This window comes from Crocodylus siamensis, chromosome 5, assembly GCF_052110815.1.
Source record: "Crocodylus siamensis isolate JL-2025a chromosome 5, ASM5211081v1, whole genome shotgun sequence".
In the NCBI taxonomy this organism is placed as follows: Eukaryota; Metazoa; Chordata; order Crocodylia; family Crocodylidae; genus Crocodylus; species Crocodylus siamensis.
Window position 1 is genome coordinate 42,817,704 of NC_143399.1, and position 27,585 is coordinate 42,845,288.

At 47.1% G+C, this 27,585-nt stretch overlaps 1 protein-coding gene across 1 annotated transcript; it reads right to left on the reverse strand.

Annotated features, from left to right (window-relative positions):
• Nucleotides 1–12,805: 12,805 nt before the first annotated feature.
• Nucleotides 12,806–20,817, reverse strand: PLPP6 (phospholipid phosphatase 6). The gene is made up of 2 exons (XM_090047761.1): nucleotides 20,373–20,817; nucleotides 12,806–18,783 (listed from the first exon to the last, which is right to left on the reverse strand). Exons 1-2 carry the CDS (start codon nucleotides 20,794–20,796, stop codon nucleotides 18,413–18,415), a joined length of 795 nt encoding a protein of 264 aa, XP_089903887.1. The 5' UTR covers nucleotides 20,797–20,817; the 3' UTR covers nucleotides 12,806–18,412.
• Between the last annotated feature and the right edge of the window lie 6,768 nt (nucleotides 20,818–27,585).

The following is a 27,585-nucleotide window of genomic DNA, read 5'->3' on the forward strand; positions in this document are numbered from 1 at the left end:
GGGTGAGAAACAGTGTCGAAGACCTTCTTGGAGTCCAGGTAGATGACATCCACCTCATCTCCCGCATCCAAGGACTTGGTGACCTGATCATAAAAGGAAACAAGGTTAGTCAGGCAGGATCTGCCTGCAATGAACCCATGCTGGTTGCCCCTGAACATTGGCAGGGCTAACCGGACCTTGTCATGCATCCATTGGTGCATCTCAGGTAGGGCCAAGGAGGTGATTCTCCCCCTCTATGCGACACTGGTCAGGCCACAGCTGGAGTACTGCATCCAGCTCTGTGCGCCCCACTTCAGGAGGGATGTGGACCACATGGAGAGGGTCCAGAGAAGGGCCACCTGCATGATCTGGGGACAACAGGGCAGACCCTACAATTAGAGACTGTGGGACCTGAACCTGTTCAGCCTTCACAAGAAAAGGCTGATGGGGGACCTGGTGACTGTCTATAAACTCACTAGGGGGGACCAGAAGGGTTTGGGAGAGACCTTGTTTCCCCTAGCGCCCCCTGCATAACAAGGAATAACAGCTACAAGTCGCTGGAGAGTACGTTTAGATTAGACATCTGTAAGAACTACTGCACAGTCAGGGCGGCTAGGAGCTGGAACCAACTTCCAAGGGAAGTGGTGCTGGCTCCTACCCTGGGGGTCTTTAAGAAGAGGCTTGATGCCCACCTGGTTGGAGTCATTTGAGCCCAGTTTTCTCCTGCCCAGGCAGGGGGTCAGACTTGAAGATCTACAAGGTCCCTTCCAACCCCACTTCTATGATTCTACGATTACCTCCCATGCTGGGCCCCCGCAGATGTGTTCCTTGATAATTTTCTCAAAGGTCTTCTCAAGGACCAAGATGAGACTAACTGGCCTATAGTTACCTAAGGCCTATAGTTACCCAATAGTCAGGCTGAGGGGGACCTAGGTCTCTGTAGGGCACCTGTAGCCTTAAGGGGAAATTACATGGCTCCTTTTCCTCACCTCTACCATGTCCCCAGCCTTACAGATGTTCTCTCTCATTAATGTGACTTTAGATGCCCTGGTCCCACACACAGCCCCTCCTCCAGGCTCTTGGATCCCAGTCCCGCACGCAGCCCCCTGCTCTGTCCTCTCAGACTCTCTAGTCCAGCTTGGCCTGCTCTGGGCTCATGGACCCTCTGGCCCAGCTCAACCCTTCTCTGGGCTGTTGGGACTTCTGGTTTGGTCTCAGCCCATAAACAAAGGCCACTTGCCTGTAAACCTCTCGGCCCAGGGAACTTGCCTCCGTTCCCAGGCCTGGAGTGTGACAGCAACATCGAGGTCCTTGGAGGAGCCCTGCAGCCAGGGGCTCCTCACTTCCTGGTTGCTGGGGAGAGATGAACTGACTGGTGCAGGCTCTGGGTTTACATAGCTCCAGCCTCTTCCAGTCAGGCGAGTCCCTCATTAGCTCCTTTCTACCACCTGCGCTTGCTCTCCAAAAGGAGCAGGCACATCCCAGTGCCTGGTGGGCCTTAGCCTGCTATCACCAGTACGATAGCAAGGGCAATGTCAGTGGTGCACCAGTGCCAGGCGCCCTCACACAGCGAATGCCAAATCAAATGTCGTAATTATGTAGTAGTGCACAGAGGGGGGCGTTTTGCAGATGACCTGCACCTAGTGCCAAAATGCCTGGCTATGGCTATGACTGTCACTGCATAACAGATAGGCCCATCTCTGACACTGGCAATTAATGGTTCCTTTAGAGTAGTGGGACTCAACCTTTTTAGACTCAGCTTTCATAATTCTGAATTTAATAGCACCCTCAGCAGATGTGGGCAAAGTGTGCCTCTCCTTTTTCCCACACAAGGGAGACAGGCCCCACCACACTTGCCTTGATGCATGAAGTCCAGAGGGTGCCCCTCACCCATTGGAAAGTGCAAGGGCAGAGGTAGCACTTATTGTATCCTGTCCATGGCTGTTCTAGGCTCTCTGGTAAGCCAGCAGCCTTAGAGGAAGGACACCAGAAATGCGGCATGTGTAGAGTGACCCATCCCCTGTCATACCCTTGCAGTCATCAGCAGAAGGTTATCTCCCTAATGGTTGTGATTAATAGGCCCTGTCTGATAAAGGAATTTCTGCTGGTAGTGATTTAGGGCTGATTCCTTAGTCAGTAATGGGCACAAATGCACCTGGCACAACTGATGCCAATTGTTTTCTAAGCTCTACCTGTAGCCTACTGGGTGAACTTCTCCTTGCCATGTCTTAGTTTCCTAACTGTTAAAATGAGAATAACAAGATTGACTTTGTTCAGTGCTTTGAGATCTGTAGAGGAATGCTAGCTATTGTGATTTTTCTTTTTGCCCTACTCCCTGTTCAGACAATGAAAGCAAACAAAATTCCTTCCAGATTCCATCTTGTTTCCAGGCCAGACATGCTTTTGAGGTTGCAAGCACAGCAAGGAAAATATTTAAAATTAAAATATTTACAGGCCTCAAAGCCAACTTGCTGCGAAGCCACTCACTGTGAACACCAGATGATTAGCCTTCTGTATGCTGGGCACACACTGTTGGTTAGAGGCCCCTACATCATGCTGCCAAAGGTAACAAAAGTCAAACTCAGTCTTTTACATAATATTGTTATGTCAACAAAAACTGTACACAAATATCCTGGGACAAACTGAGACACTGAGGTTGAAAGAACTGCAATAGGAGATGTCAGGAGTTTGCTGAGATCACAGACTAACATGACGACAAGCTGACAGCTTCTAAAAACAGAAGGATTCTTTATAGCTGAAGTCATTAAGATTGGGGGATCACTGGGGATTTCTGATGGATTCATAGGATAAGATTACTGCTTCCTTCTTAAAAATTCATAAAATCATAGAAAATGAGGGTTGGAAAGGATCTCAGGAGGTCATCTAGTCCAACCTGCTCAAAGCAGGACCATCCCCAACTAGATCATTCCAGCCAGGGCTTTGTTGAGCCGGGTCTTAAAAACTGCAAAGAATGGAGATTGCACCACCTCTCTAGGTAACCTGTCCCAGTGCTTCACCACCCTCCTAGTGAGAAAGTTTTTCCTAACATCCAACCTAAACTTCCCTTGTTGCAACTTGAGACGGTTGCTCTTTGTTCTGTCATCTGTCACCTCTGAGAACAGTCCAGCTCCATCCTCTTTGTAACTCCCTTCAGGTAGTTGAAGGGTGCTATTAAATCCCCTCTCAGTCTTCTCTTCTGCAGACTAAATAAGCCCAGTTCCCTCAGCCTCCTAACCATTTCCACTGCTGCCTGCTGGACTCTCTCCAACTTGGCGACATCCTTTCTGAATTGTTTGCCTGGGGGTCACTAAATGGGAGAGGTGTAAGGACAACTAGCTGGGCTGCAAGGACAGAACTTTATCATTGTGACAGTCATCCCTGGCTCCTGCCAATGTGGGATTCATGAGGATACTGCTGGGACCTCATCATCCTGATTCTGGTCATGGAGGATGACCTAGGTAATAATGTGTCTGAAGCCTCCACTGGCTTCACTCAAACCCCAGATATAACCTGGGACTGTGACAGAGATTCATGTTTTCCCTCCCCTCTCTGATGTGTCCTTTTCTTTTCTCCCCTTATTTTCCTCTCCTTCCTGTCTTGCTCCTTTTGCCTTCTGTTTAATAAAAGTCTGACTTAACCAGCCAAGGCTCTTTTTTTCCACTAGAGCTAGGAAGCCACAACCAACAAGACAGCTGAAGGTTATGCCATAATCCATCCAGCACTGCTACAAGTCTGCCAGTTGTAGCATAACAAAGGTGGGGGTAGATGGGGTACCAGCCCTGGGCACTGACTTACAGGAGGCACAAGATTGGTAGCAGCTGCCACTGCCAGCCTATTGCCACCACTGCCCAAGGTGCAAACACTGTTATACTTCTGTTTGTCAGGTCTTTCACCGGTAATGAAACTACATATTAGGGTCAACACTAGGCAGAAATAGAACCTGCCTTTGCTGTTCCTTCCTATCTCCTTTTGTGTCCTTTTGACTTCTTTTGCCTTTACAGGAATGGACTCAATCTTTGACACCTGCAGTAATAAAAGACTGAACAGCTAATCCCCCTCTCTTTCTCCCCAAAAGGACTGTTTTTGCCTTCTGAAAGTTTGTCAGACAGGAGGCCTTCCATATAAAAACTCTCTGCAGCAAAAAAGGAAGGGAATAAAGGATATTGTTAAAATGCAAGGCTTACTTGATACTTTGCATTTAAAATGTTTTGCCTCTTTTCCCTTCTTTCCATGTATCTCTATTAAAAAGTTATTACACAAAATTAATGGGGTTTGTTACTATAGTTGCAGGCAGGCTGAAGTCTCTACCTGAAATCCCAAACCACAGTTCACTGTTTGGTATAGACTAGATGAGTTCTCAAGGTCCCTTCCCACCTTAGGTATAATTTTATGAGTCATACAGCTCTGAGGTCACAATAACAGCTTTGGCCTATTTATTCTAGCAAAACTAACCCAACTGCTCTGCAGCCTTGGAGGAAGTCAAACTGAGCCTGGGGAACCTGCTACACCTGCTGCATAAGTGGGTCAGCATTCCCATAGATACATGCAGCCCATCCCCCTTTTCTGGACTCCTGAGAACCTACAACCACTCCTCTGTGGCATGCACTAAGGAGCAGCTTCCCATATCCTCTGCCTTTCCACCCACCCCAAGGTGGAGTCAGGATTTGCCACTGAGACACAACTGAAGAAATCTGATTTAGAGTTACAACTGCTTGCTTGACAGCCAGTCATAGTTTCTTGCTACATAGCTAACTCTGTGCCAAGGAGCTGAGCTGTATCTACTAGGAGACACAGTCATGTTCATATCAGATGGCTATTACAGCTCCTCTCATGCCACAGCTGCCTTTCCTCAAGGACCTGGACATCTGACGGCTCCAGTGAGATCTGGGAACATCTGGGACTAGGTCTCTATTCACACTGGACATGTCTACACATTTATTAATTCTTAGTGCTTAGTGCACATTAAATTTAGTACTTTTAAAAGGAAGTAATAAATAAACATGTAGTAGGCCGCCCTACTGTGCATTAGCATGATCACACACTTTTTTGTGATGGTTAATGCGCAGCAGACTAATATCACTGTGCATTAGCATAATAGCAGTTTTTGTCAGGACGCTGTAATGCACAATATACTGTGCATTAAACATCTTGTGAAGATGTGCCCACTGAGTAGCACCTGAACCCCCACAATAAACAAGGAGTCTCACAAAATAAGGTGTTGATGGGTGTGAGAAAGGAGAGCCACTCTCTGGGCCTTAGTTTGCCTTGCTGCTCTTCCCCTTCCCAAAAGTGAAAGTACCCCCAAATCTACCTAGCAGATCTGATGTCCTCATGGTACCATCTGGGTTTGGAATGAGCTGGCCAGAGCTTCCTGGGAAGAGCAACTCTCCAGGTGTTTCTCTTTCTCCACCCCCAGAATCAGCTCATTTGAGTTTGCAGGTGTCCCTGGCCCCTGCTAGGCTCAGGCCCTGCTGCTGAAGCTTGCAGTGAGTTCCCATTTGTCATCACTTACTGCATCTTTCCCAGTGCTGACCATGCTCATCTTCAGGAAAAGTGGGGAAACCTCAGGGCACAACAGATTTAGATGTTGCCTGCATCTTAACCTTCCCAAGGGTTATGGAAGGATAATAGTCCACTCTTACTTGCACAGTCCCCTAGAGTGCTGCAACCAGATTTAAACCTGAAGGAGATGCAATGAAACATGGGTGGATTGATCACTTGGACATTTTTACAGTCTTCCTGCCAACCTGAAGTTGAGTTAGTCATTGTGCAGTGAAGTACAACACCTACCGAGCCTCCTAGTGGCTCAATTGACAGACTTTCACTGGAATTTGATGCTGGTCAGTCCATCAGGGTGCTCTCTGAAAATTCCCATTGAAGATCCCACAACTTCCACTCTGAACTTAGGATAGAGGCATCTCAGACCCCTGGATGTGTAATGGCTCATGAATGAAAAGACTGAAATGTAATCCTTGGTATTCATTTTATGCTTACCCATGGCTCAAAGCAACAATAGCTATCAAGTTGAAACCAGACAGGAGAGTTGCAATATCCAGAGGAAGCTTCCAACTGTGAGTTCTTTGGCTGTCCCTCTAAGTTTTTGTTTTTGGGTTTTGGGATCTACATTTTGTTGGTGTTGTCAAACCTCACACAGGCTTTTGTCGAGACTGGGTCATCTCCAGCAAGTCAGGCTGGGCTCTTCCAGAAGTTCTGAGATGATGAAGCCAGCCTACTCTGACTAGACAGATGTGCTTGAAATCCTGGCTTTGGCCCACCCTGACTAAAACACCATCATGGAAGGCAGATGGAAAAAAAGTGATGTAAAAGAAGGAAATTCAACCCTTGTCTACAAACTCAAAGAAGAGATCTCACCATCATGGCTGGGATCTGCACAGTTTCTCCAATACTAGAAACCTTCCTTCCCCTCAAATACTTCAAGGTCCCAATACAAGGAGACTCTAGAGCTGTGACAGGCCATATAAGCATTGCCAAAGAATAACGGACTGACCTCAGAGGTGAGTACAATTTTCCCCCATGAAGGAATGCACCATGTCTGGGGTTTGCTCTTCTGTATCTGTTCCTGGTGGCAGGTTGCTATGTTGCATGATGCCATCTCTGTCCTCGCTCTCCTTCATACCTACGCCGGCATGGATTTTCCTTCTTCCTTTTTGATTAGACCTCAGATTCATGACAGTTTGAAGAAGGTTCACACTCTTTCTCTTCCAATCCTTCTTGTTTCGGATCTATGGCAGAAAATACTTTTCAGTTTCATTGATGTCTCCTTTGTCACATTGGAGGCAACAAGGCCTGCCAGGAGTTTGGGAAGAGGTGGGAAAATGAGCCATTATTATCATAAAGTCAGTCTACAGGATAGACTGTTGTTACATTCTAACTTACTATAGTTATAGCAGATATGGTAAAAAGCTCTAAGGATGGGGGAGAGCACTGGATGTGGCATGTCTTGATTTTACCAAGGCTTTTGATGCCGTCTCCCACAACTTTGTCATTAATAACCTGAGGGAATACAAATGAAACTAGATGAGGTGAATACTTAACTGTTCAGATCATCATGCTCAATGAGTAGTTATCAATCACTCAATGTCTAGTTGGGAGGCAGCATCAAGTGAGGTTCCCTAGGGGTCTGTTCTGGGTCTGGTTTTGTTTAACATCTTCATTTATAATTTCAAGGATGGGATTAAGGGCATGCATAGCAAATTTGTCAAATTTGTCATGACTGGGCGGTGAGTGTCAAGGGCTATAGGCTATACAGGAAGGACAGGATAGGAAGGAAAGGTGGAGGAGTAGCACTCTACATCAAGGAGGAATATACTTCCTCATTAATTAGCATGGGGGTAGAGGGGGGGCACTCTGAGGTGCTCTGGGTTAGAGTAAAAGGCAGTCCAGGGGAGAGAGACTTAACGGTGGGAGTCTACTATAGACCTCCCAACCAGGGAGAAGAGCTCGACCTGGAATTCTTAGGTCAGCTTACAGAGGCAGTGAGGGCTAAGGATGTGGTCATCATGGGGGACCTAAACTTCCCAGACATCTGCTGGGAGGAGCAGTCAGCCAAGTCTGATCGCTCACGTCGGTTCTTAGCCAGACTGCAGGACCTCCATCTAACCCAGGAGGTGCACAGCCCCACCAGGGGAGACGCCTTGTTGGACCTAGTGCTGGCCACGGGTGATGACCTGGTGAGGGGGCTGCGGGTGATGGGCCACCTGGGAGACAGTGATCATCGCTTGCTGGAATTCACCATCCAGCGTAAGGTGGCAAAGGGCTGCAGCAAGGCAACAGCCCTAGACTTTAGGAGGGCTGACTTCAACAAGCTAAGGAGGATAGTTGGGGAAGCGCTGAGGACCCAGAGGGGAAGGGAATCAGATGTCGAAGGTGAGTGGTTGCTCCTTAAGGAGACGATCCTCCATGCCCAAAGGGAGGTAATCCCAACAAGGGTCAAAGGGAGCAGGAGGGCACATAAACCCCCATGGCTCACTAAGAGCATCCGGGAATGTCTCCTTGCTAAAAGGGAGGCATATACCCAATGGAGAGATGGGGTCATCGCCAAGAAGGACTATGTTATAGTCGCCCGAGGATGTAGGGGGGCAGTCAGGAGGGCCAAGGCAGAGTTGGAGATAGGACTAGCTTCCCGGATTAAGGACAATAAGAAGTCCTTCTTCAAATACATAGGGGGTAAAAAGAGGGTCCCGGGTAATGTGGGGCCCCTGCAGGACACGATGGGCAACTTAGTCATCACGCCAGATGACAAAGCTAACATATTTAACGATTTCTTTGCCTCTGTCTTCCTAAGTAGGGACCAGTTCAGCCACCTCCCTGCTGGGCCCCCCTCGGGCCCCGAGAGAGACACGCCTGGGCCAAGGGTTAGCGAGGAGTTAGTTAGGGTACTTCTGGAGAAGCTGGACGTGTTCAAGTCCGCTGGTCCGGACGATCTTCACCCTAGGGTTCTACAGGAACTGGCTGAGGTCATTGCGGGACCCCTGGCACGGCTCTATGAGCACTCGTGGTGCTCTGGCGAGGTGCCGGAGGACTGGAAGAGGGCCAATGTGGTCCCTATCTTCAAAAAGGGAAAAAAAGAGGACCCGGGAAATTACAGGCCAGTTAGTCTGACCTCAATCCCGGGTAAGCTCTTTGAAAAAATTATCCTGGCACACATCCAGGAGGGCCTTGCGGGGGAATGCATGCTCAGGGGCAACCAACATGGGTTTATCAGTGGCAGGTCTTGTCAGACCAACCTGGTGGCCTTTTACGATCAGGTCACCAAATCATTAGACGCAGGGGTTGCTGTGGATGTAGTCTTTTTGGACTTCCGGAAGGCTTTCGACACTGTCTCTCACCCTGTCCTCATCAAAAAGCTGAGAGACTGTGGTGTCGATGCCCACACGGTCAAATGGGTCGCCAACTGGTTGGAGGGCCGCACCCAGAGGGTGGTAGTGGATGGGTTCTTCTCGACCTGGAAGGATGTGGGCAGTGGGGTTCCGCAGGGCTCGGTCCTCGGGCCTGCACTGTTCAACATCTTCATCAGTGACTTGGATGAGGGGGTAGAAAGCACCCTGTTCAAGTTTGCTGATGACACTAAGATGTGGGGGGATGTGGGTGCACTAGAAGGGTGCAATAGGCTACAAGCTGACCTTGACAGGTTGCAACGGTGGGCGGATGAGAATAGGATGGGGTTTAACACTGATAAGTGCAAGGTGTTGCACATGGGGAGGAAGAACCGGCACCACACTTACAGGTTGGGGAACTCTCCTCTTGCCAGCACGGAGACGGAAAAGGATCTTGGAGTCGTCATTGACTCCACGATGAACATGGGCCGGCAGTGTGGGGAGGCAGTCAAGAAGGCCAATCGTACCCTATCATGCATCCACAGATGCATCTCGAGCAGGTCCAGGGAGGTGATCCTCCCCCTCTATGCGGCACTGGTCAGGCCGCAGCTGGAGTACTGCGTCCAGTTCTGGGCGCCACACTTCAAGAGGGACGTGGACAATATGGAAAGAGTTCAGAGGAGGGCCACTCGTATGATCAGGGGTCAGCAGGGCAGGCCTTATGAGGATAGGCTACGGGACCTGAACCTGTTTAGCCTCCACAAGAGAAGGCTAAGGGGGGACCTTGTGGCCTGCTACAAACTGGTCAGGGGGGATCAGCAGGTATTGGGGGAGTCCCTGTTCCCCCGTGCGCTGCCAGGAGTGACCAGGAATAACGGTCACAAACTGGCGGAGGGTAAGTTTAGATTAGATATTAGGAGGCGCTACTTCACAGTCAGGGTGGCTAGGGCCTGGAACCAGCTTCCAGGGGAAGTGGTGCAGGCTCCGAGCCTGGGGATTTTTAAAAGGAAGTTAGATGAGCACCTTGCCGGGGTCATCTGACCCCGGTGCTCTTTCCTGCTAAGGCAGGGGGTCGGACTAGATGATCTACCTAGGTCCCTTCCGACTCTAGCTACTATGAAACTATGAAGTATCCCAGTTGGGTAGATACAGAATGACCTGGATAAACAGGAGAAATGGTTTGAAATCAATCAGATGGAATTCAATAAGGACAAGTGCAAAGTCCTGCACTTACGATAGAATAACTGTATGAACAAATACAGATTGGGGAATGATTGGCTAAGCTATAGTGCTATAAGGAATGCCCTGGAGGTTAGTGGACCGCAAGATAAATATGAGCAAATGTTGTACTTTTGATGGAACAAAAGTCAACAGCATACTGGGTTGTATTAATAGGAGTGTCACTTGCAAATCAAGGAAAGTGGTTCTTCTGCTCTACTTGGTGCTGGTGAGGTCTCACTTGGAGTATTTGTTTTCTGTTTTGGGCCCCACACTTCAAGAAAGATTTGGAAAGATTAGAAATAGTCCAGTGGGGGCAACAAAAACAATTCAAGGCCTGGAAAACATGACTTATGAGGAAAGGTTGAAATACCTAGGATTAATTAGTCTTGAAAAGACAAGACTGAGGGGAGATCTGGTAGCAATCTTCAAATACCTGAAGGGAATTACAAAGAAGATGGAGAGAGACCAGTTTCTGTGGATACAGAGGACAAAACTAGGATCAATGGCCTCAAACTGCAACAGATGAAATTTAGAATGGAGATTAGGCAAAACTTCCTCACTACAAGTGTGGTTAAGCATTGAAACAGGCCACCTAGAAAGGTTGTGAATTCTTCATACCTGGATATTTTCAAGAGCAGGTTAGACAAACCCTTGAGTGGTTTGGTTTGGTTTGGTCTGGTCAGAGGATGATCCTGCCCTGAGCACAGGGCTGGACTAGATGACCTCATAAACTCCCTTTTAGCCATACTTTCCTATGATCCGACATGCATTACTGACATGCCCAGTGGGCCCCGTCAGCTCACATAGTTCCTTTGTATTGACTGCTCTATAATTACAGTGAGAGGAATTCTTCTTTTCTGCAAAGCCTACAGTCTCAGTAGACAAAATAGACAAAGAACAGAAAGAGGGAAAAAAATCACTGAGAGGGAATGAAGCTTTCCCCAGGGTACAGGGCATGTCATGAGCTCAACTGGAAACAGAGCCCAAGTCTCTTATCCATCCAATGCTCTGTCCACTGGAGCACACAGCCTTCCTGAATACAGACAGAGATAATTTCCAATCTATAACCAGAGCAAAACCCAGAAATAAGCACTGACAGAAGTAACTTTTGAAACATTCCTAAGCATAACAGCCTTGGAAACATTTCAAAAGGAGATTGTTTTAGGCACAGACACCTGTGCAGCCTCCTATAGTGCCCTCCAATTGAAATGCCTCAAAACTGCTGTGGCTGCATGTAGATGCATCTATCCAGCCAGAAGGCTGCAGCAACACTTCCCTGTTCCACTACAGGGTAGGGAGTGTGGACAGCACTGGACTGGAGAGGTAAGTAGAAGTCTGGGGAGGATGGCAGGGGCTCCCCATTCATTTCCTCACTAACTCTCATTGGGCCAGAGAGATGGGTAGAGCATTAAGTCTACTGGTCACTCTCAAGCTGCACATCCACCATGGGATTTTTGGGTGCCCAGAAAAACTATTCAATCTGCCTGAACCTAATTATCCCCTCCTTTCTGTACTCATGAATTTTCGTGCAATGTGGGTACGCTGGAATCTCCCTTAGCCTCTTGCACACTGTGTTCATGTGTTAATAAGTATGCAAAAGTAAATAGGGTAAATTGTTGGTCTCTTTTGTTTAAACAGCCTACTTAAAAGAGATTCTTCTGCCTTGTAACATGGGGTGCTGACAGACACACCGTTCCCTGCTGTAATTCATTATGCTTCACAGAAACTGCCATGAGTTACAGCAACTCCCTTCCAGACCCAAGAAACATTCACTGTTTGGTTGAGGGGGAAAAGGGGTGGAAATCAAACTTCACTTTGCAGCAGATCCGGTGGAGAGAGCCTGCATGTCTGTAGCCTCTCCCCACTAGACCCTGCTAGGTAGGGGTCCTTCACCCCAGCTCGTGCTGCAGTCCTGGGTGCACGTGTAAATGCTCTACCTGGGAGCAATAAACTGTGGCGTGAACTGCACCAGAGTTTATTGTATCACATTAATATCATATATAGATGGACTCAGTGTTTTCCTGTTTAGCTCAGCAAAAAATGGAATCTGGCCATACAAACCTGTCTTTAGACAAAGTTAAACCAGAATTTATATTATTTTAGTTATACATTTACAGCAATGATGTACAGTTCCTTTCTTTATACAATAGAGAATATATAAAGGATGTAGGCACTTATGCTTAGGCCTCAAACATGTTCCTTACAAACTCAGGAGGCAGCATAGTTGTAGAGGAGCCTCAGAAGGAACAAAGCAGCTGTTCTTAAGTAGAGTTTTCAAGCTAAAAGGTACTTTTACTTTACCTTATGCCATAGGTGACTGGTAGGGGGGCACAGGGTGGCATGTGCCCCCCCTGAGATTGGTCGCTGTTGCTAACTTCTGCAGGCAGTCCCCACTCACCACCCCCTCCCCTCCGTGCTGCCAACACTGTCACCAGCTTCTGCGGGTGGTCGCTGGTTGCCATACCACTGACTTCTGCAGTCACCGCTTGCCACCCTGCCACTGATGGCTTCTGCAGGTGGTCACCACTTGCCACCCCACCCCACCCCTGCCACCAGCTTCTACAGGTGGTTGCCAATTGCCATAGTCCCTCCTCCCCACCCCATGGCTTTTGCAGGTGGCTGCTGCTCACCACCCCAATGCTGACGTCCATACACTGTGCCCCTCTAATTTCAGGAGGCACCAGTCACCCCTGCCTTATACTTAGGCAAAGCAGGAAAAGCATCCTGGAGAAAAGAAAATATACAGACCATACAAATCATAGTAAGTTTAAATTTCTGATCCTTTATTACAAATAAAGTTCTGGGACACCAAAACCATTGTCACAGCACACTGAAAAATATACATTATATATGTTTGTGTATGAATCTGTATTCCCATTCTTGGTGAGAAATCACATGGAGACAAAACTAAGGAAGAGCTGAAAAACATTATGTCATTTACCACATTCAGATGGAATACATATAAATACCCTATAAATTGACAGCATCACATAGCTACTGGCTAGGTTATCTTAAAGTTGCCTTTATTTCTGTTTGGGGGAAGAGAGGCTGGAGAGGGGACAATAGCTCTCCCCCTCCACAGTAATATACATGGCATGGTCACTGCGATGAATAACGCACTCTTTATAAACATGTAGGGTAACTAGCTTTGAGCACATACCGGTCCGATTCACAATGGGTCTTGCACTAAGGTGAGCTGCCTCAAGGATTTAGAATAAGTAAGTTTCTAATTATCTTCTAGCACAGAAATTGATGGCATTTATGCAGGACAACAACAGTGTTGGCAAGTTCCAGCATGTGTGATGCTCATTGGTAAAAGGGCTGCGTGTTTTTCTTTCTGTGCATTTCAGCAGCACCTAGGGGTCCCAGCCCAATCAGGGTTTCAGAATGCCAGGCACTATAGAGACATACAATTAAGAACCATTTCTGCTCCCAGAAGCACACGGTTTCAAGACACATAAGATATAGGAAGGAACATAAAAGACAACAGGGGAACCGGAAGACAAGAGACAGCAACAGAAATGTGAGGAGATGCTGATAATCCTAGCTAAAAGCATCTGTAGGAGGTCTCAGAGGGTCTTCACCATTGTCATGTTTGGTTTGGTCAGTACAGGTAACTCTTAAGAGAATAATAACTGTTAACTAATACTGGTGAGGTGCTCCCTGCAAAAAGGGGCACCATAGAAGAAGGTTCAAATATTCTTGTGATAGAAAACGATGATACTGGCAAGGCAAAGCAGAGCAAGAAGTGACTGAGTAAAGTGGATAAGCCACTGGATAAGAAAAGAGAGTTAAATTGTGAAGACCCTTGAAGGACAAGAATTTTGTATCCAATGGGTGAAGAAGGGGGATCCTGAGGAGTGGTTCAAAGGGGGCAGTATGTGGTTGAGTTAAAATAAAAAACAAGATGCTTGCATTCCTCCTACAACCAGCACCAAGAACATTTCATTTCGAGGCCAAGATCTTTGCTAAAGGAAACATCTCTCAAAGCTCTCATCTGCTGTCAGCCTTGTAAGACCTGATCTTTGATCCCATCTAAAATTAGCTGGCTTATATCAATGTTGCAGAGCACAATAAAAAGTTAAAAACATTGATCCCCAGATAGAGAAATTGGCATTGATTAGGCAGGAAGCAATGTTACGTAACAGAAGGAATTGAGTTGCATAGTCCCCAGAGCTGAGCAGCCATCATGCACATGTTGAATGGATCAGGAAGTTTAGTGCTGCTATGTGCATTTCAGGAGAAAAACAAGAAGGAGCTTAATCCACTAAGCTAACAGTGTTGGGCTGAGTAGTGAAACACATTATTTTCAAGCTTTCACAGCATTACAAAGTGAGGTCAGTTAAAAAAAAAAAAAAATCAGAACGTACAGTATTGACCTTTGGAATTAAACACATACTTAAAAAACTGTTAAAAGGAACTGGATGTCAGCATCATAATTTAAGCCACATTTTCTTTTACATGAATACAATACAGCCCCCAACATCAGACAGACTGCTCCTGAGCCAAGCATAGGAACAGAAAGCAGAGAGAAAATATCTGTCAGAAATCCTGACAAGCCCCATAATCTGAGGTTGCCATTGTCCCTGCTGTAAATTAGAGTATCTTCAAGATTGCTTTAACCCAGTGATTCTTAATTAGGGTGCCCTGGTATCCTTTCAAAGGTGCTACAACTACCACACAATGTTAGCACTGTTAGGTGTACAGACATGATTCACAAGATAAATCCAGAGATTTCAAATAGGAATTGTAAGCATTAAAAACATTCAGATCTGTGGTGTTTTTTCTGAGTTCTCTGCAACAGAATATTTATTTTATTATTTTTCTATAGTAAAAAAACAAGTGAAAACAAGGAGCTGACATCTTCCATGGGTGGCTTGAGTCCAAAAAAGGCTGAGAACCATTGCTCTAAGGTGAAAAGACACAGAACAATGGACTCCAGCCTGCCCCCTCCTTCCTGTTTTCAACCCCTCCATTGGGAATGGGATGAAGGGGCCGGGGGGAGAAGGAGGAAAAAGGAAGGAAGGAAGTGGGAATGCCCGTATGGATTGCTTCCCCAGGCTGACTTTTATGCTACCATAGTGATTTTACTAAACTGGGAAACCAGCTCCTATACTTCTATAATCCACCATGTTCTAGCAAGATATCTAAAATTACTACCTTTGTACAAGATTAGGTTAGTCAACCGGAGGTTGAAGGCACCGACTAGTATGAATCAGAATAGGTCTTTTAAGTTCATACCAAACATTTTAAATAATGATTAAAAGACATGAGTTATGTTGCAGGTAAAGGTCAAACAAATTAACATCCAGGCTTGTTGAAGGGATGCCTTCAACCTTAAAAAAAAGAAAAGAAACCATACTGCTTTTGGGAATGTTGCTTTCAAGCTTAATCAGTGGCATGCACGACTGCTGTCACGGAATGAATTGTGTACTTGCAACAGTACTTTGCACAGTTGGGTTTACTTTCCCCAGTCCACACAAGCAGGTAAAAAGCAAAGCATTTAACAAATAAACTTAAATCTAAAACAACAAAAAGTGGCAAGGAGCAAAGCCCAAACTACTTTAATTCACTTTCCACATTGACTAGTTTACACTCCCACAGTTGCCTTTCCTCTGAGAATGGCTGATGGACTCACAGTTTATTTAACGCTTCCTAAAGTCACAGAGGAAGATACTTGTAGAGATTAGTTATCAACCACAATTACTTTCATAGTCATAACTTCCCATTCTTTCAAAAAGGGTAGTAAGGACAAGGCCAACTAGATCTGAATTCCATGATTTGCTTGACAGCCTCCATCGGCTTTCTAAGCTGGGTAAAGAATGGAGCAGTAGTGACATCTATGGTGGAAGTTCTGCAGTATCACAGATTTCTGCAGTATCAATCCATTTGATAGTGTGGCCCACAAGATTCTATCAGCTAATTTTGAAGCATTAAGGGGGAAAATCTGCCATGCAACAGGGGAGCAAAAAAAATGTGAGTGTAAAACCTTAGAAGGCTGCCGACACTCAGAAGCAAGTGCACGCAGGACTACTTTAAAAATCAGCGTTGAACCCAGTTAGAAATCTCCAATCTAAACTTTCTCTGCTGTAGCTTGAATCCATAATTCCTACTCCTGGCCCCTGAGGCCCAAGAGAAAAGCCCATCTCCACCCTCATTCTACTCATCCTTCATGTGTTTGAAAAGTGTTATCAAATCCCTCATAAGCGTTCTTTTCTCCAGACTAAATAACCCTAGCTCATTCAGCCTTTCCTCATAAGCCTTACAGGAATAGGGAGAGAAGCAGAGGCAGAGCAGTGAAGGCACTTCACTGACCCCAAAGCCAAGGGTCTGAACCTCAATCTAGTTTTGTGCCAAAGGTCATCCCTTAGTAGACCCAACTGTAAAGAGATGCTAGTCATCCAGGCGGAGGAGTTAAAGGGGCTGGATAGGATGCAGGCCATGTCACATCCCTGTGCTGTGTCAGTTATACAACCTGGTGTGCTTTAACTGGCCCACTGAGCTGCTGGTGTGGCCAGACTTTTAACTTTTTTGATATGGGAAAGAGACTGTTCTCCTGGGTCAGTCATAAAGGACACAGTAAAGCATGCAATTCTTCTTCCCTTTGAACTTAAACTTATGCCAATCTTTCTTCCAGAACTCTGGATAAATTAAACTGGAGGCAGGTGCCTAAATACCTTTTAAAACTCTGACTTTTACAATACAATATAATTTCTCTTTTATTTATCTCAGACATGGTCTTGTTTTTCTCTCACCAAAAGAATAAGCTTTGTACTAAGTATTTCCTCAGCACTAATAATGCAAAGAGAGTGATTAGCCTTTTTTAGTAAAGGTCCCTCATACCCAAAAGATCTTTTAACTTTTGCTCTATGGAAATATTTTTGGCCCCTCTGGCTATTATTGCTTAAATTTTGATTCCTTACCCTTACGTATTTATATTCTTTCTTAAATGTTCATATAGGTCCATCATTGAGGTGGCAGTGTTAGAAACAATGCATCTAAATTTCACAGAGGTGTTTAGTCATGTTAGTCTGAAGTCAGGCAGGTGGAACTAGTTAGTTTTTAAAGGTGCCACCCTTCCCTTATCATATAAGAACAGGCCCATGAAGCCTGAGAGACAACTCATGTACTCAAGCATCTAAACACCTTTTGCAGAGATACAGAACTGAGGTAAGTGCTGGTATAATTAGAATTTATTTCTAAATAGTAGCAATTCTAGCACTTAAAGTAGCTCTTTTTATAATTTCGATCACAACATGTTTCACAAAGGAGATCCACATCTCCATTTTACAAACGAAAAGCCTGGATAGTGAGCCCACGAATGGCTTGGATTATTATTTGCATATTGTTTGCCTCATGACCACAGGTAAGAGTAACTAGTGAATATATAGGGGAATCTTCTCAGTCTATGACAGAAGGAACATGTGAAGGTGGGCTCAGCTTTAGCAGGTTAGGCAAAACTCATCTAGCTTAGTGCATCACACTGCACGCTGACCAAAAGAGAAGGCACACACATGCCCCAGCTATGTACACTCATTATGCACTTCAGTAAACCCCATTCAGACACTATATTTCCCCTACAATTGCCAAAGTACTCACAGCAGGAAGGCTGCACTTTTCTAGCCAGCTTTCCCTGATGCAACAAGAATCTAACTTACTGAAGGTAGGAGGCCAGATGAGCAAGCTGCTCAAGAAGGAGAACAAATGTGATGACAAAACCTTGGCAATCTCAAGTCAGAGGAAGAAGTGCATGGAAAGCATCCACAAAAAGGCAGAGTCTCTCAAGTCAAACTGGACAGAAGCTGCTACAAGGCACATGCACACTATCACAGTCAGGCACAGCAGCACCTATCAGTTAAGTATATTTACAGCACACAGAAAGACAAGTAAACACCTACAGATTTTTGTTAGAGGTCACATCTATGTTTATACTGTATGTGCTAGTACTTTGACTATACAACAGGCACACTGTGCCACATGCCATTTGACAGCTTTGCTCCTGACTACAGATCCTATTGGTGTGCGTTCTTATATACTAAGGAAATAAGAATGGGCTGCTTGGCTGGTGTGCAAATCTCCCTCAGACTTCCCCAGCACCAGGAGAGAAGGAATAATCTCATTCTGGAATGGTCAGTGCAATCATATGGGCTAGTAGTACATGCTTGAGCCCTGCAGCATGTTAAGGGAGCAAGGATGGCACCAACTATACCTTTCCAATTGGACTCACTTCCTCCAGCCAAAGTGAAACATGGCTGGTACCATCAGCCTTGCTGATCAAATGAGGCCTATGATTCACTTTCATCTAGTCCTGTCCATGCTCTCTGTTCACAGTGAGAAACGTTAGACCACAGGCGGTTTCCTTTTCATGGTGGCCCTCAGTGACTCCACAGTGCAAAGAGAGTAGGTGCACTGAGGGGTGACAGCCAGAAATATTCCACTACACTGTACTGCATGTAACCCATGATTAACCCAAAGGCCACATCTGTCACGTTGTGTCTGCCCAGCATGACTCTGGAGATGCCGACGATGACAGCCCACAGTACCACCAGTACTCGCAGAGGGATGGCCAACACCAGATGGTGCAGAACGAATCTGCACACCATAGCAGCTCTAGTAGCATGGCCTGATGGGAAGGAGTATTTGTCCACGGAAACGGTGACAAACATGTCCATCTTGTTGTGAGTGGGGCGCCTTCTCCTCACGAGCCCTTTCACCACTGCCACCAGGACTAGATCCAGCAACAAAGCTAGGAGACAACAGCAACAAACAAATACAAAAAGTTGCCATTAAAACAAGGACACTGAATTATTACCAAAAAAAAATAAAAAAATCAGTACATTCAGTGTGTCACAAAAAATTAGCCAGGCATAAAATGGCAGCTATTGAAACCTACTGTCAATGTAATAATCAGAGTATCTAGTACGATTACCAACTCCTGCCACACGAGCTTCCTGAATCGGGGGGGCAGGGGGAAAGCACCTGCAGAAGCCACCGATGGTAGCAGCCCTGTCAGGAGGGTGGAAGGGGCACCAGCCCTGCCGACAGTGTCGGTGTCAGCCGTCGGGTGTGTGTGTGTGGGGGGGGGGGATGTGCACCCCCTACCAGTTGCCTATGCTGCCACATGACAACATATGTACATATTAACAACACTGTGGGCACCCTCCAGCTGTGCACGTACCTGAGATTCATACATTGGCGCCTGCTTTCAGCCCAGTTCCTTTTACTGATTCATACACAGCCCGCAAACTCTAGGCCTTTGAAATCAAATGAAGTAAACCCATGTATACCTAAATATGTCTGAAGACTTCTCTACTCAGAGCAACATTTTGTCATCTTATATGACACAGGGCCCAAACCAACCAGTTTTCAGAAGGTACTGGAAAGATTAATACTGCAAGATGCTTCCTGGCTTGCTGCTTCTCCTAGAAAGGCCACCCTAGCTTTAGATTTGCACCAATACATCATTGGCCTTGTACTTTAACTGCAGATCACCAAGAAATATCCCAGACACTCTGTTTTTTTTGTTGTCAGGGAAAAACAATTTATATTTGGAGGATGCTACTTCCATCCCAAAATCCTCTTTATTCCCTTGCATTTCCTTCCTTTTTTCCAAGGTATCACAACAGAGAGACTCTGGGATACCCCATGAAAGCTTCACAAGATCAATTCTTAGCCAGCATAAGCCCTTCTGGAAAAAAAGAGCTTTAGCAGGAATCTGCTAAATCTAGTGAGTCTCAGAGGTATGGGCAGATACAGGAGCCAGGTTTACAAGTCTGGGTCACTACAACATCTGCTTTTGCAGACAATCACAGGACTAAAATAGAACTCATTCATTTGGTAGGTCAAAACCACTCTGCCAGACACTGCCCATGCCTACACGGACTTAGGTCTTGCACAAGGGCAGTCCCTGACCCCCACTATCCCCCAGCTCCCTCCCACCCTGAAGCCTGTCATGAGCTCTTGCCTCAGCAAGCCCCATGAGGCTCCCCATCATACCATCGCAGCAGGCTGGGGCCTCCCATTGCTGCCAGCTTTACATGCTTGTGGTCTGTGCCCCCTACCATCCTGTCCTCATGTCCGAACTAGACATCAAATGGCGAGATTTTTGGTGAGGATAGGGTCCCCAGCAGATAACCATATATTTCACCCTGATCTTGCGAGCAACCAAGGATGTAGCTGTTGGCGCCTCCACAGAGCCATCACCATGTATCTGGTGTGGTTTACAGATGCCCTACACATGTCTCTTCCAAGTGTTCTGACAAAGCCTTGCTATCATGTCTGCCCCTCTGCGAGCCCAGGACACACGGACCCCTGCCTCGCCCGGCTCAGGCTCACCGAAGAGCAGGTTGAGCAGCACCTCGCGGCCGGCCGAGCTGTCGCTCCGGCAGAGCCCGTAGGCGGTGCCGAGCAGCCAGGGGATGCCGTGGCCGGACACCTCGATGACCTTCATGAGCGGCCGGGCGCTGCCCCAGGCCGAGCCCTCGCGGGCGCACACGCCGAGCCGCTTGGAGGCCCACAGGTCGATGGCCAGCAGCGAGCGCAGCGCGATGCCCGTGAACGACGGGTTCAGCTTCATGCAGTCCTCCTCCGGCAGAGGCGGCCCCGGTCCTGGCCAGGGCCCCGGCGCGGCGGACACCTCCCGGCGGCGGGAAGGGCTGTCCGGGATGCCCGGGCCCCGCGGGCTCACGAGCGACAGGAACTCAGGCCGCCCCGCACCCGCCGCTGCCCGCCGCTCGCGGCTGCCTCGGGGGCTCGGCATGGCTACACCGGCCGCCGCCGCCACGACTTCCGCTTCCGCCTTCGTCACGTGGTCGCGGCGCCCCGGCCGGCTGCCATGGCAACCGGGGAAAGGTGGGGGGAGGGGCGCAGGCCGGAGACAGGCGGCCCCTAGCGGCGGCACCGTGCGGGGGTCCGATCCCGGGAGCCGCCGCTCGGACCAAGGCGCTGTCTCCGGCCCACGGGCCCCTCGCATGTCTGTGGGGCTCCCCACGACTTAGGGAATTGGGCCGCCGGGGAGCGGTGGCCATTCACACTGCCATTTCCCAACCCCCATGTGGCGGGTTGGAGTGAGGCCGCACACCCGCGTGGGTCACGACCCCCTCCCCACAGCTGGATTGGGGTCAGGCCGTGCCCCGCCCCCCCCCCGCAGGGCCAGGTCAGGACCTCTTCTGCCCCCCACGGGGCTGGGTCAAGCCCCTTTCTCCTGTCTGTGCAGTCAGGTAATTGCCCAGGTGCTAGATCGGGATCACTGGCCAGATCTGGTCTGGTGATGTGACACTGCCCATCCAGCCCGCTGGGCTGCAAGGTTGAGCACAGCTCCAAGAGAGGATTTCTCCTTCCCTAGGAAACACACCCCTCTCTAACACATCTCTGCAACAGACCCTTCTGCACAGCCTCATTCAGAGGATCAGCACTGCCGCAAACCAATGCTGCTTGTGTGTGGGGAGCCGGGAGGCTGCTGGGGTGGGAGCTGCTGGGCTTTGGGGAGGGCACTCGCGTGGGGAGGGCAGGGGAAGAGAAGACCGGGCGGGGTGGGGAGAACGAAGCACTGAGTCTGGCTAGGACATCCCAGAGTTAATTTCTCAAAGCGGTTTGGGCATCAAGGGGCAACAGTTTTCTTCTGTGCGTGCCATTTCATGTAAAGGTAGCTCTGCGGCATCGTGACAGGGAGCTCAGCACCCCAGGCAAAGGCCTTGGATTGTATCTGAGTGCAAACACATGTGAATAAAAGTAGGCAGGAGGCATCAGAAGGTCCTTCTAACAGTGATAGAAAAGGGTTTGCGTTGGTGGAAACAGGGAGGCACTTCTCCAATGAATCCATGTCTGTTGGTGGTGGACTGGTGCTTGGAGATCGTTCAGGTGAAGGGCTAACAGTAGGAGAACATCCATGCAGCTGGTCCATGTGACATCTCCAAACTTGTCTGTCATCAATCTGGACTGTATATGATATGGGTCCTGTGGCGCTTACAATTTTAGACTGAACCCACTGTGGGCCTGTCCCGTAGTTCTGAGCAAACAGTCTCTTGTGGAATGAAAAGATGTAAGGTACCAGGTGCCAATACAAAGTCCAGCTCCTTTTCTTTCCTAAACTGCGAGTCTCTCACAAGGTCTGGGTTAACACGGTCAAGGCATGTCTTGAGATGACAACCCATAAGAAGCTCTGATGGGCTGGACCCTGTTGTAGGGCAAGGAATTACATGTTGAGCAAACAGAAATCTGGCCAGCCTGGTAGGTCAGTCTCCTACAACAGTTCTTTTCAGTGAATCTTTTGTAGTCTGCACCATTTGCTCAGCTTGCCCATTGGCCTGTGGCCTGCAAGGAGCAATGGTAACAGTTCGAATGAGGTTGTGGCTGGCAAAATCTTGGAACTCTGCTGAGGTGAATGCACTGCCATTATCAGAAATGATAGTGTCGGGCACCCCATGGGTTGCAAACAGCTGATGGAGAGCTGTTATAGTGGCAGTTGATGCAAGAGTTGAGACAGTGATCACTTCAAGCCATTTTGAGTATGAGTCAACAACAATTAAGAAGTTCTTACCTTGAAAAGGGCCAGCAAAATTAATGTGGGTGCATGACCAGGGTTCATTTGTCATTTCCCAAGGGAATATTGGTGCCTTCAGTGGATTATAACGGGTTGCTTGACAAATGCTGTACTCCCTCACAACCCTTTCTATGTCATTGTCCTTACCTGGCCACCATACATAACTTCTAGCCAGCGCTTTCATCCTCACAACGCCTGGGTGTGCTGTGTGCAGTGTTGTCAGTATGATTTGGTGTCCTGCTTCTGGAATTACGATACGATTTCCCCACAAGAGGCAACCCTCGCGGGCAGACAGCTCATGCTGAGGGGATGAAAATGGCTTGAATTCCTCAGCCAATTTGTCTGCAGGCCAGCCCCTCCACACCCAGCTGAGGACACAGGCAAGGATAGGGTCTTTTGCAGTCATCCTTGCTATCTGATCAGCCTGAAGAGGAGCTACTGGCATGGATTCCAGCATGAGGACTTCCACTGGTGGAGGAGTAGCACAATCAGGTATTTGTAGTGGTAGGCAGCTCAATGTATAAGCATTTGCAGTAGTTTTCCCAGGTTTGTACACAAGTGTATAGTCATATGTGGTTTGCATGATGTTGCATATGGGGAGACAAAATAGGAGGAGTTGGTTTGTCCATAGTAAAAATTTCAAGAAGGGGGTTGTGGTCTGTTCAGATTTCGAATTTGTGGCCATAAACGTAATTATTACATTTTTAAACTCCTGCAATGATTGCCAATGCTTCTTTATCAATCTGTGTGTAGTTCCTTTCAGATGAAGTCATTGTTCTTGAGTAAAAAGCAATGGGTACATCTGTGCCATCAGGCAATGTGTGACTAAGGACAGAGCTGACAGCAAATGGCGAGGCATCACAAGTACTGGATACTGGCTTTTGCTCATTATAATGAACAAGGACAGAGTCTGATGTAGCAACTTCTTGTCACCCTGAAAGGCTTTGTTGTGCTGTCAAGTCCACTTCCATTGAGCTCCTTTATCCTGTAAGCAACGAAGTGGCTCTGCTATGGTGGCTTTGTCTTTCAAGAAGATGTGATAAAAATTGAGAAGTCCAAAGAATGCTTGAAGATCCTGCCTACATTTTGGTATAGGGGCATCATGTATTGCTTTTACCTTGTCTTCAGCTGAGTAAATGCCAGGAGCATCAATCCGATATCCCAGAAAGTTAATACTGGAAACTCCTAGTTGACATTTCTCTCTTTTTACTCTGATACCTGCTTTATCGAATCTCTGTAAAACTTCTCTGAGTCTCTCAGTGAGTTTCTCTCTAGGCAGCCCCATGATCAACAAAGTACGGAACAACCCCGGGAATTCCTGCTAGCATTTTCTCTATGAACCGCTGGAAAATTCCTGGTGCCACAGAAATTCCCAACAGGATGCACTTGACACAGAACGCTCCCTGGTGTGCAGTTATTGTTTGGGCCTCAGCAGCCTATTCATCCACTATCTATTGCTGGTAGGCTTGATTGAGCAAGGTCAAGTTTGTCAAAAACCTTCCCTCCTGCAAGAACAGACAGTAACTGGTTAATGGCAGGCACTGGGTGTGGGTCCTGCTTGCCTCAGCTATCCCATCTGCTATGCCTTCGTTGGCCTTTTGGTCCCATTTAAAAAAAAATGAAATCTCTGCAGGGTAACAGATGGCCTTGGGCAAGAATGTGCCGTTAGCAGGGCAGTTAGTTCAGCATAAGACTTAGTGTTTGGCAAGGCAGGTGCTGTAGGGAATGAACTTCGGTGTTAGGTTTTCCACTTTGTTGGCTTCCAGGTAACAGGATAGCCTCTCAGCATAAGAGTCCCAGGAAGCCAGCTGGCTCACATCAAATGCTTCTATGTGACCCAATGTGGCCATTTAACTAACATCAGCCGTATTAAGAGAGAAAAGAAGAAGAAGAAACAAACTTCCCTCTGATTGCAAAACACAGCCTGGTTTCAGAATGTCGTCCCACCATCTAGGGGGCTCTTCTCAGCAAAGAATCCCATCCTTGTAGCTAGATGAGATGTTGTGAGTTCAGCAACAATGCTTTGGACAGTGCTGTGTTGAACTAACGTCATTTATTATTATAACTCTCTGGAATCATATCCAGGAGGGATCTTAACAGTTGCCCTCAGTATATGTATGCAGAACTTATACTTGGTTTGCCTCTGACTGGACCCAGCCCAGTCCTGTGGAGGGAGAGGAACCAAGAAAGCCTCTGGCTCCTCATGGCAGAGAGCATGGAGGCTCTATGCTGTCACAGGGAGTCAGAGCAAAGATGTCATGTGAAAGAGCAGGCTAGGACACTGTCACATTTAAGACAGACTGATCACAGGATATGCTTGGCTTACATCAGTTAAATAGTTGTGGATGCAATGTAATGACTAAAACCTGATAGCAATTTTTTCACACAATCACCACATTTTTAGATACATTCTCTTTATTTCATCCAGGGTAACCTCTGCACAGCACCATTAGGGATAGCTAAAGGACAAGTGGTCCTAATTGCAAATCTGACATGGTCAAATAAGGACAGCCTTTCTCAAATCACTTAATCTAAAGTCTTGCTCTTAAAATCTTCCTGCAAATGGTTAAGCATGGCCAACAAATAAAATATTCCTCAGTTGCTTAGAATAGCTGTTCCATTTCCTAATGGATCTTAGCCCAAGCTGAAGTAGCTATCAAATCTCCTTCCAACAGATTTTGGATTTTCTAAAAGCTTATACATACATTTCAGGCAAATATGTATAAGCGACATAGTCAGGAAGAACTTCTGGGTGTCCATAACTTAGACCTCCATATTTTTTAGACTTTATGCCAGAAATTTTCTTAGCAGTAGGTCCTGAGATTTACTGGGGAGAAAAAAAAGAGGCCCTTGGTTTCCTCATTTGTCAAGGAGGCAGATATAATATCCCAAGGGCAAACAAGTTCAACAGAGGCACTGAGGCAGAATTTCTATCTTGCAAAAGACAATGGTAGGAGTCCTCTATTTTTGCCATCACTCTGCTACTTATCTCCTTCTCAAGGCCTCTTCCCAACTCTTGGCTCTACTGTGCCTTATCTGACAAAATCCTAGCCCTAATAATTTTACCTTATCTATCTCCAGCACTCTTCATAGTTCATTCATACAGGGGAAGTCCAAATCAGCATCACTGATTCTGTAGTCAGAATGGCCTGTTCTTCAAATTTGGCTGAGCTCCAATGGTGCTCTCAGAGCCACACAAAACATACTTGGAGTCCAGGGGCTGATTCAGAGGGGGTGCAGTGGCACAGCTGTACCCACTTCTTAGGACTGGAGTATACCGTAGGAGCCTCCAGGGACTTTTTAAAGTCCCTGAAGCAGGTTAAAATCCCACCTTCCTTCTCCTTCATGCTCAAAGGCATGTCCTCACTCCTCCCCTTCCCTCTTCTGCCCATGTCACTGATACTTTCTCCACTGCCCCAGGGCCAGGGAAATTCCAGAGCTGATTTTGCACAGAGCTGGACTCATCCCTCCCTGACCAATCCTCTAGGAGCAGGCACAAGAAGGGAGAACCCTCCTTGCTGGCCCATCCCTGCTGCCACTGTCTTAGTCTCCATTCCCAACAGTGCCCAGACCCTGCCCAGCCTGGCTAGGGTGGACAGAAGCAGCTTTGGAGCTTCCCTGCTCCCCAGGACAGTGGGGAAAGCAACAGTGGCAGGGTAAAGGAAAGGAAGAGTGTAGCAGTGTGGGATTCTGGAGAACCTATGGATCCACTGTCCCCTTGCACTCATACCAAGAAATAAAATGTTTCCAAATAGCTATTTTGGGGCACAAAAGGTGTTTGAAGTGTTTCAATTGTTACTTCTGTCCACACCCTGTGAGAAAAGGAGAAAAGGTGGGGTACAATGACTGAGCTCAAGGCTTTGGTGCTTTGAGAACAGGTGTGCTAGGATAGTTTCTATCCCCAAATACCTGGTCCAGTTCTTAGACCTCCAGCTGGACCAGTGGGGAAGCCCCATAATGAAAAATAACACTGAGGGGGATTAACTGACAGTCTTGGTAGACACACAGGTGCCCAACTCAGTGACTAATATGCAGGATCCATGGAGAACTGCTCTCAGAGGAAAAGGCAGGTTTTGCAGTTGGTTCAATAAAAGATATCATGAAAAAAATCCCGCTTCTTACATTTTCCTTGAACATTATGATGAAAACAACACTCCAACCCTACTCAGAGGTCAAGTTTTGCAAACTTTAGATGGTTTCTCAGGAAAGATCAACAAAACACCAAAGAGTAAAAGACTAGAATATGCCAAAGAGAGTAAAAGAGCACTGTTTAATGAACACAAGTGGAAAACAACCCATTGTTGGAAAGCACATGCAACTGAAGGACAATTTAACAATATATTTTTTGCAACCGGTACTTTTTGGGTATGGTCACGAGATGGCGCCAAAAGAGTAGCCCTGTGGCCCAGGAAGCATGCCTTCTGTAGTGTGTAGAGAGTTTAGGGAGCAGTACAGTCTCTGAAGACCTGAAAAGTGATGTGCTGAGAATGTGAGAGTGGTATCCAGGGGTGCTGTACAGTTAAACAACTGTGAGAAGATAGATGTGAGTGAGAAAGAAGGGTCAGATTCTCCTCATCCTCAGAAGCAATACAGGTTTTCAAAATGGGCTAATATTCTGGAGATAAGAGTCTTTAGAAGAATGGGATTCTTGTGAAGTGCAGTTCAAGTAATGACTCTACCATTTGGCCTGTATGGAAACTGAATGGGCCCTGGTAGTTAAGAACAGACTACTGGAAATAAAATACGTACACCCCATGATGGGCCCAGTTGTAGCAGCTTATCCAGAAGTCAGAGCAGCCTTTCAAAGAGAGGCGAAGTGGGACCGACTGGCAACATTAGCTTGCTGCAGCAGATCTGCCACCTGATGCCTCCACCTTTCCCATGCTCCTCGGGACCATGGGGTTTGCTGGCAAAAGGGGTTCTTTGGCCATTGCCTGCCACTCTCTTCAGGGATCCCCCACCTTCTGCCTCCACTCTCCCCACCTCCCCGTTACTGTGAAATTTACC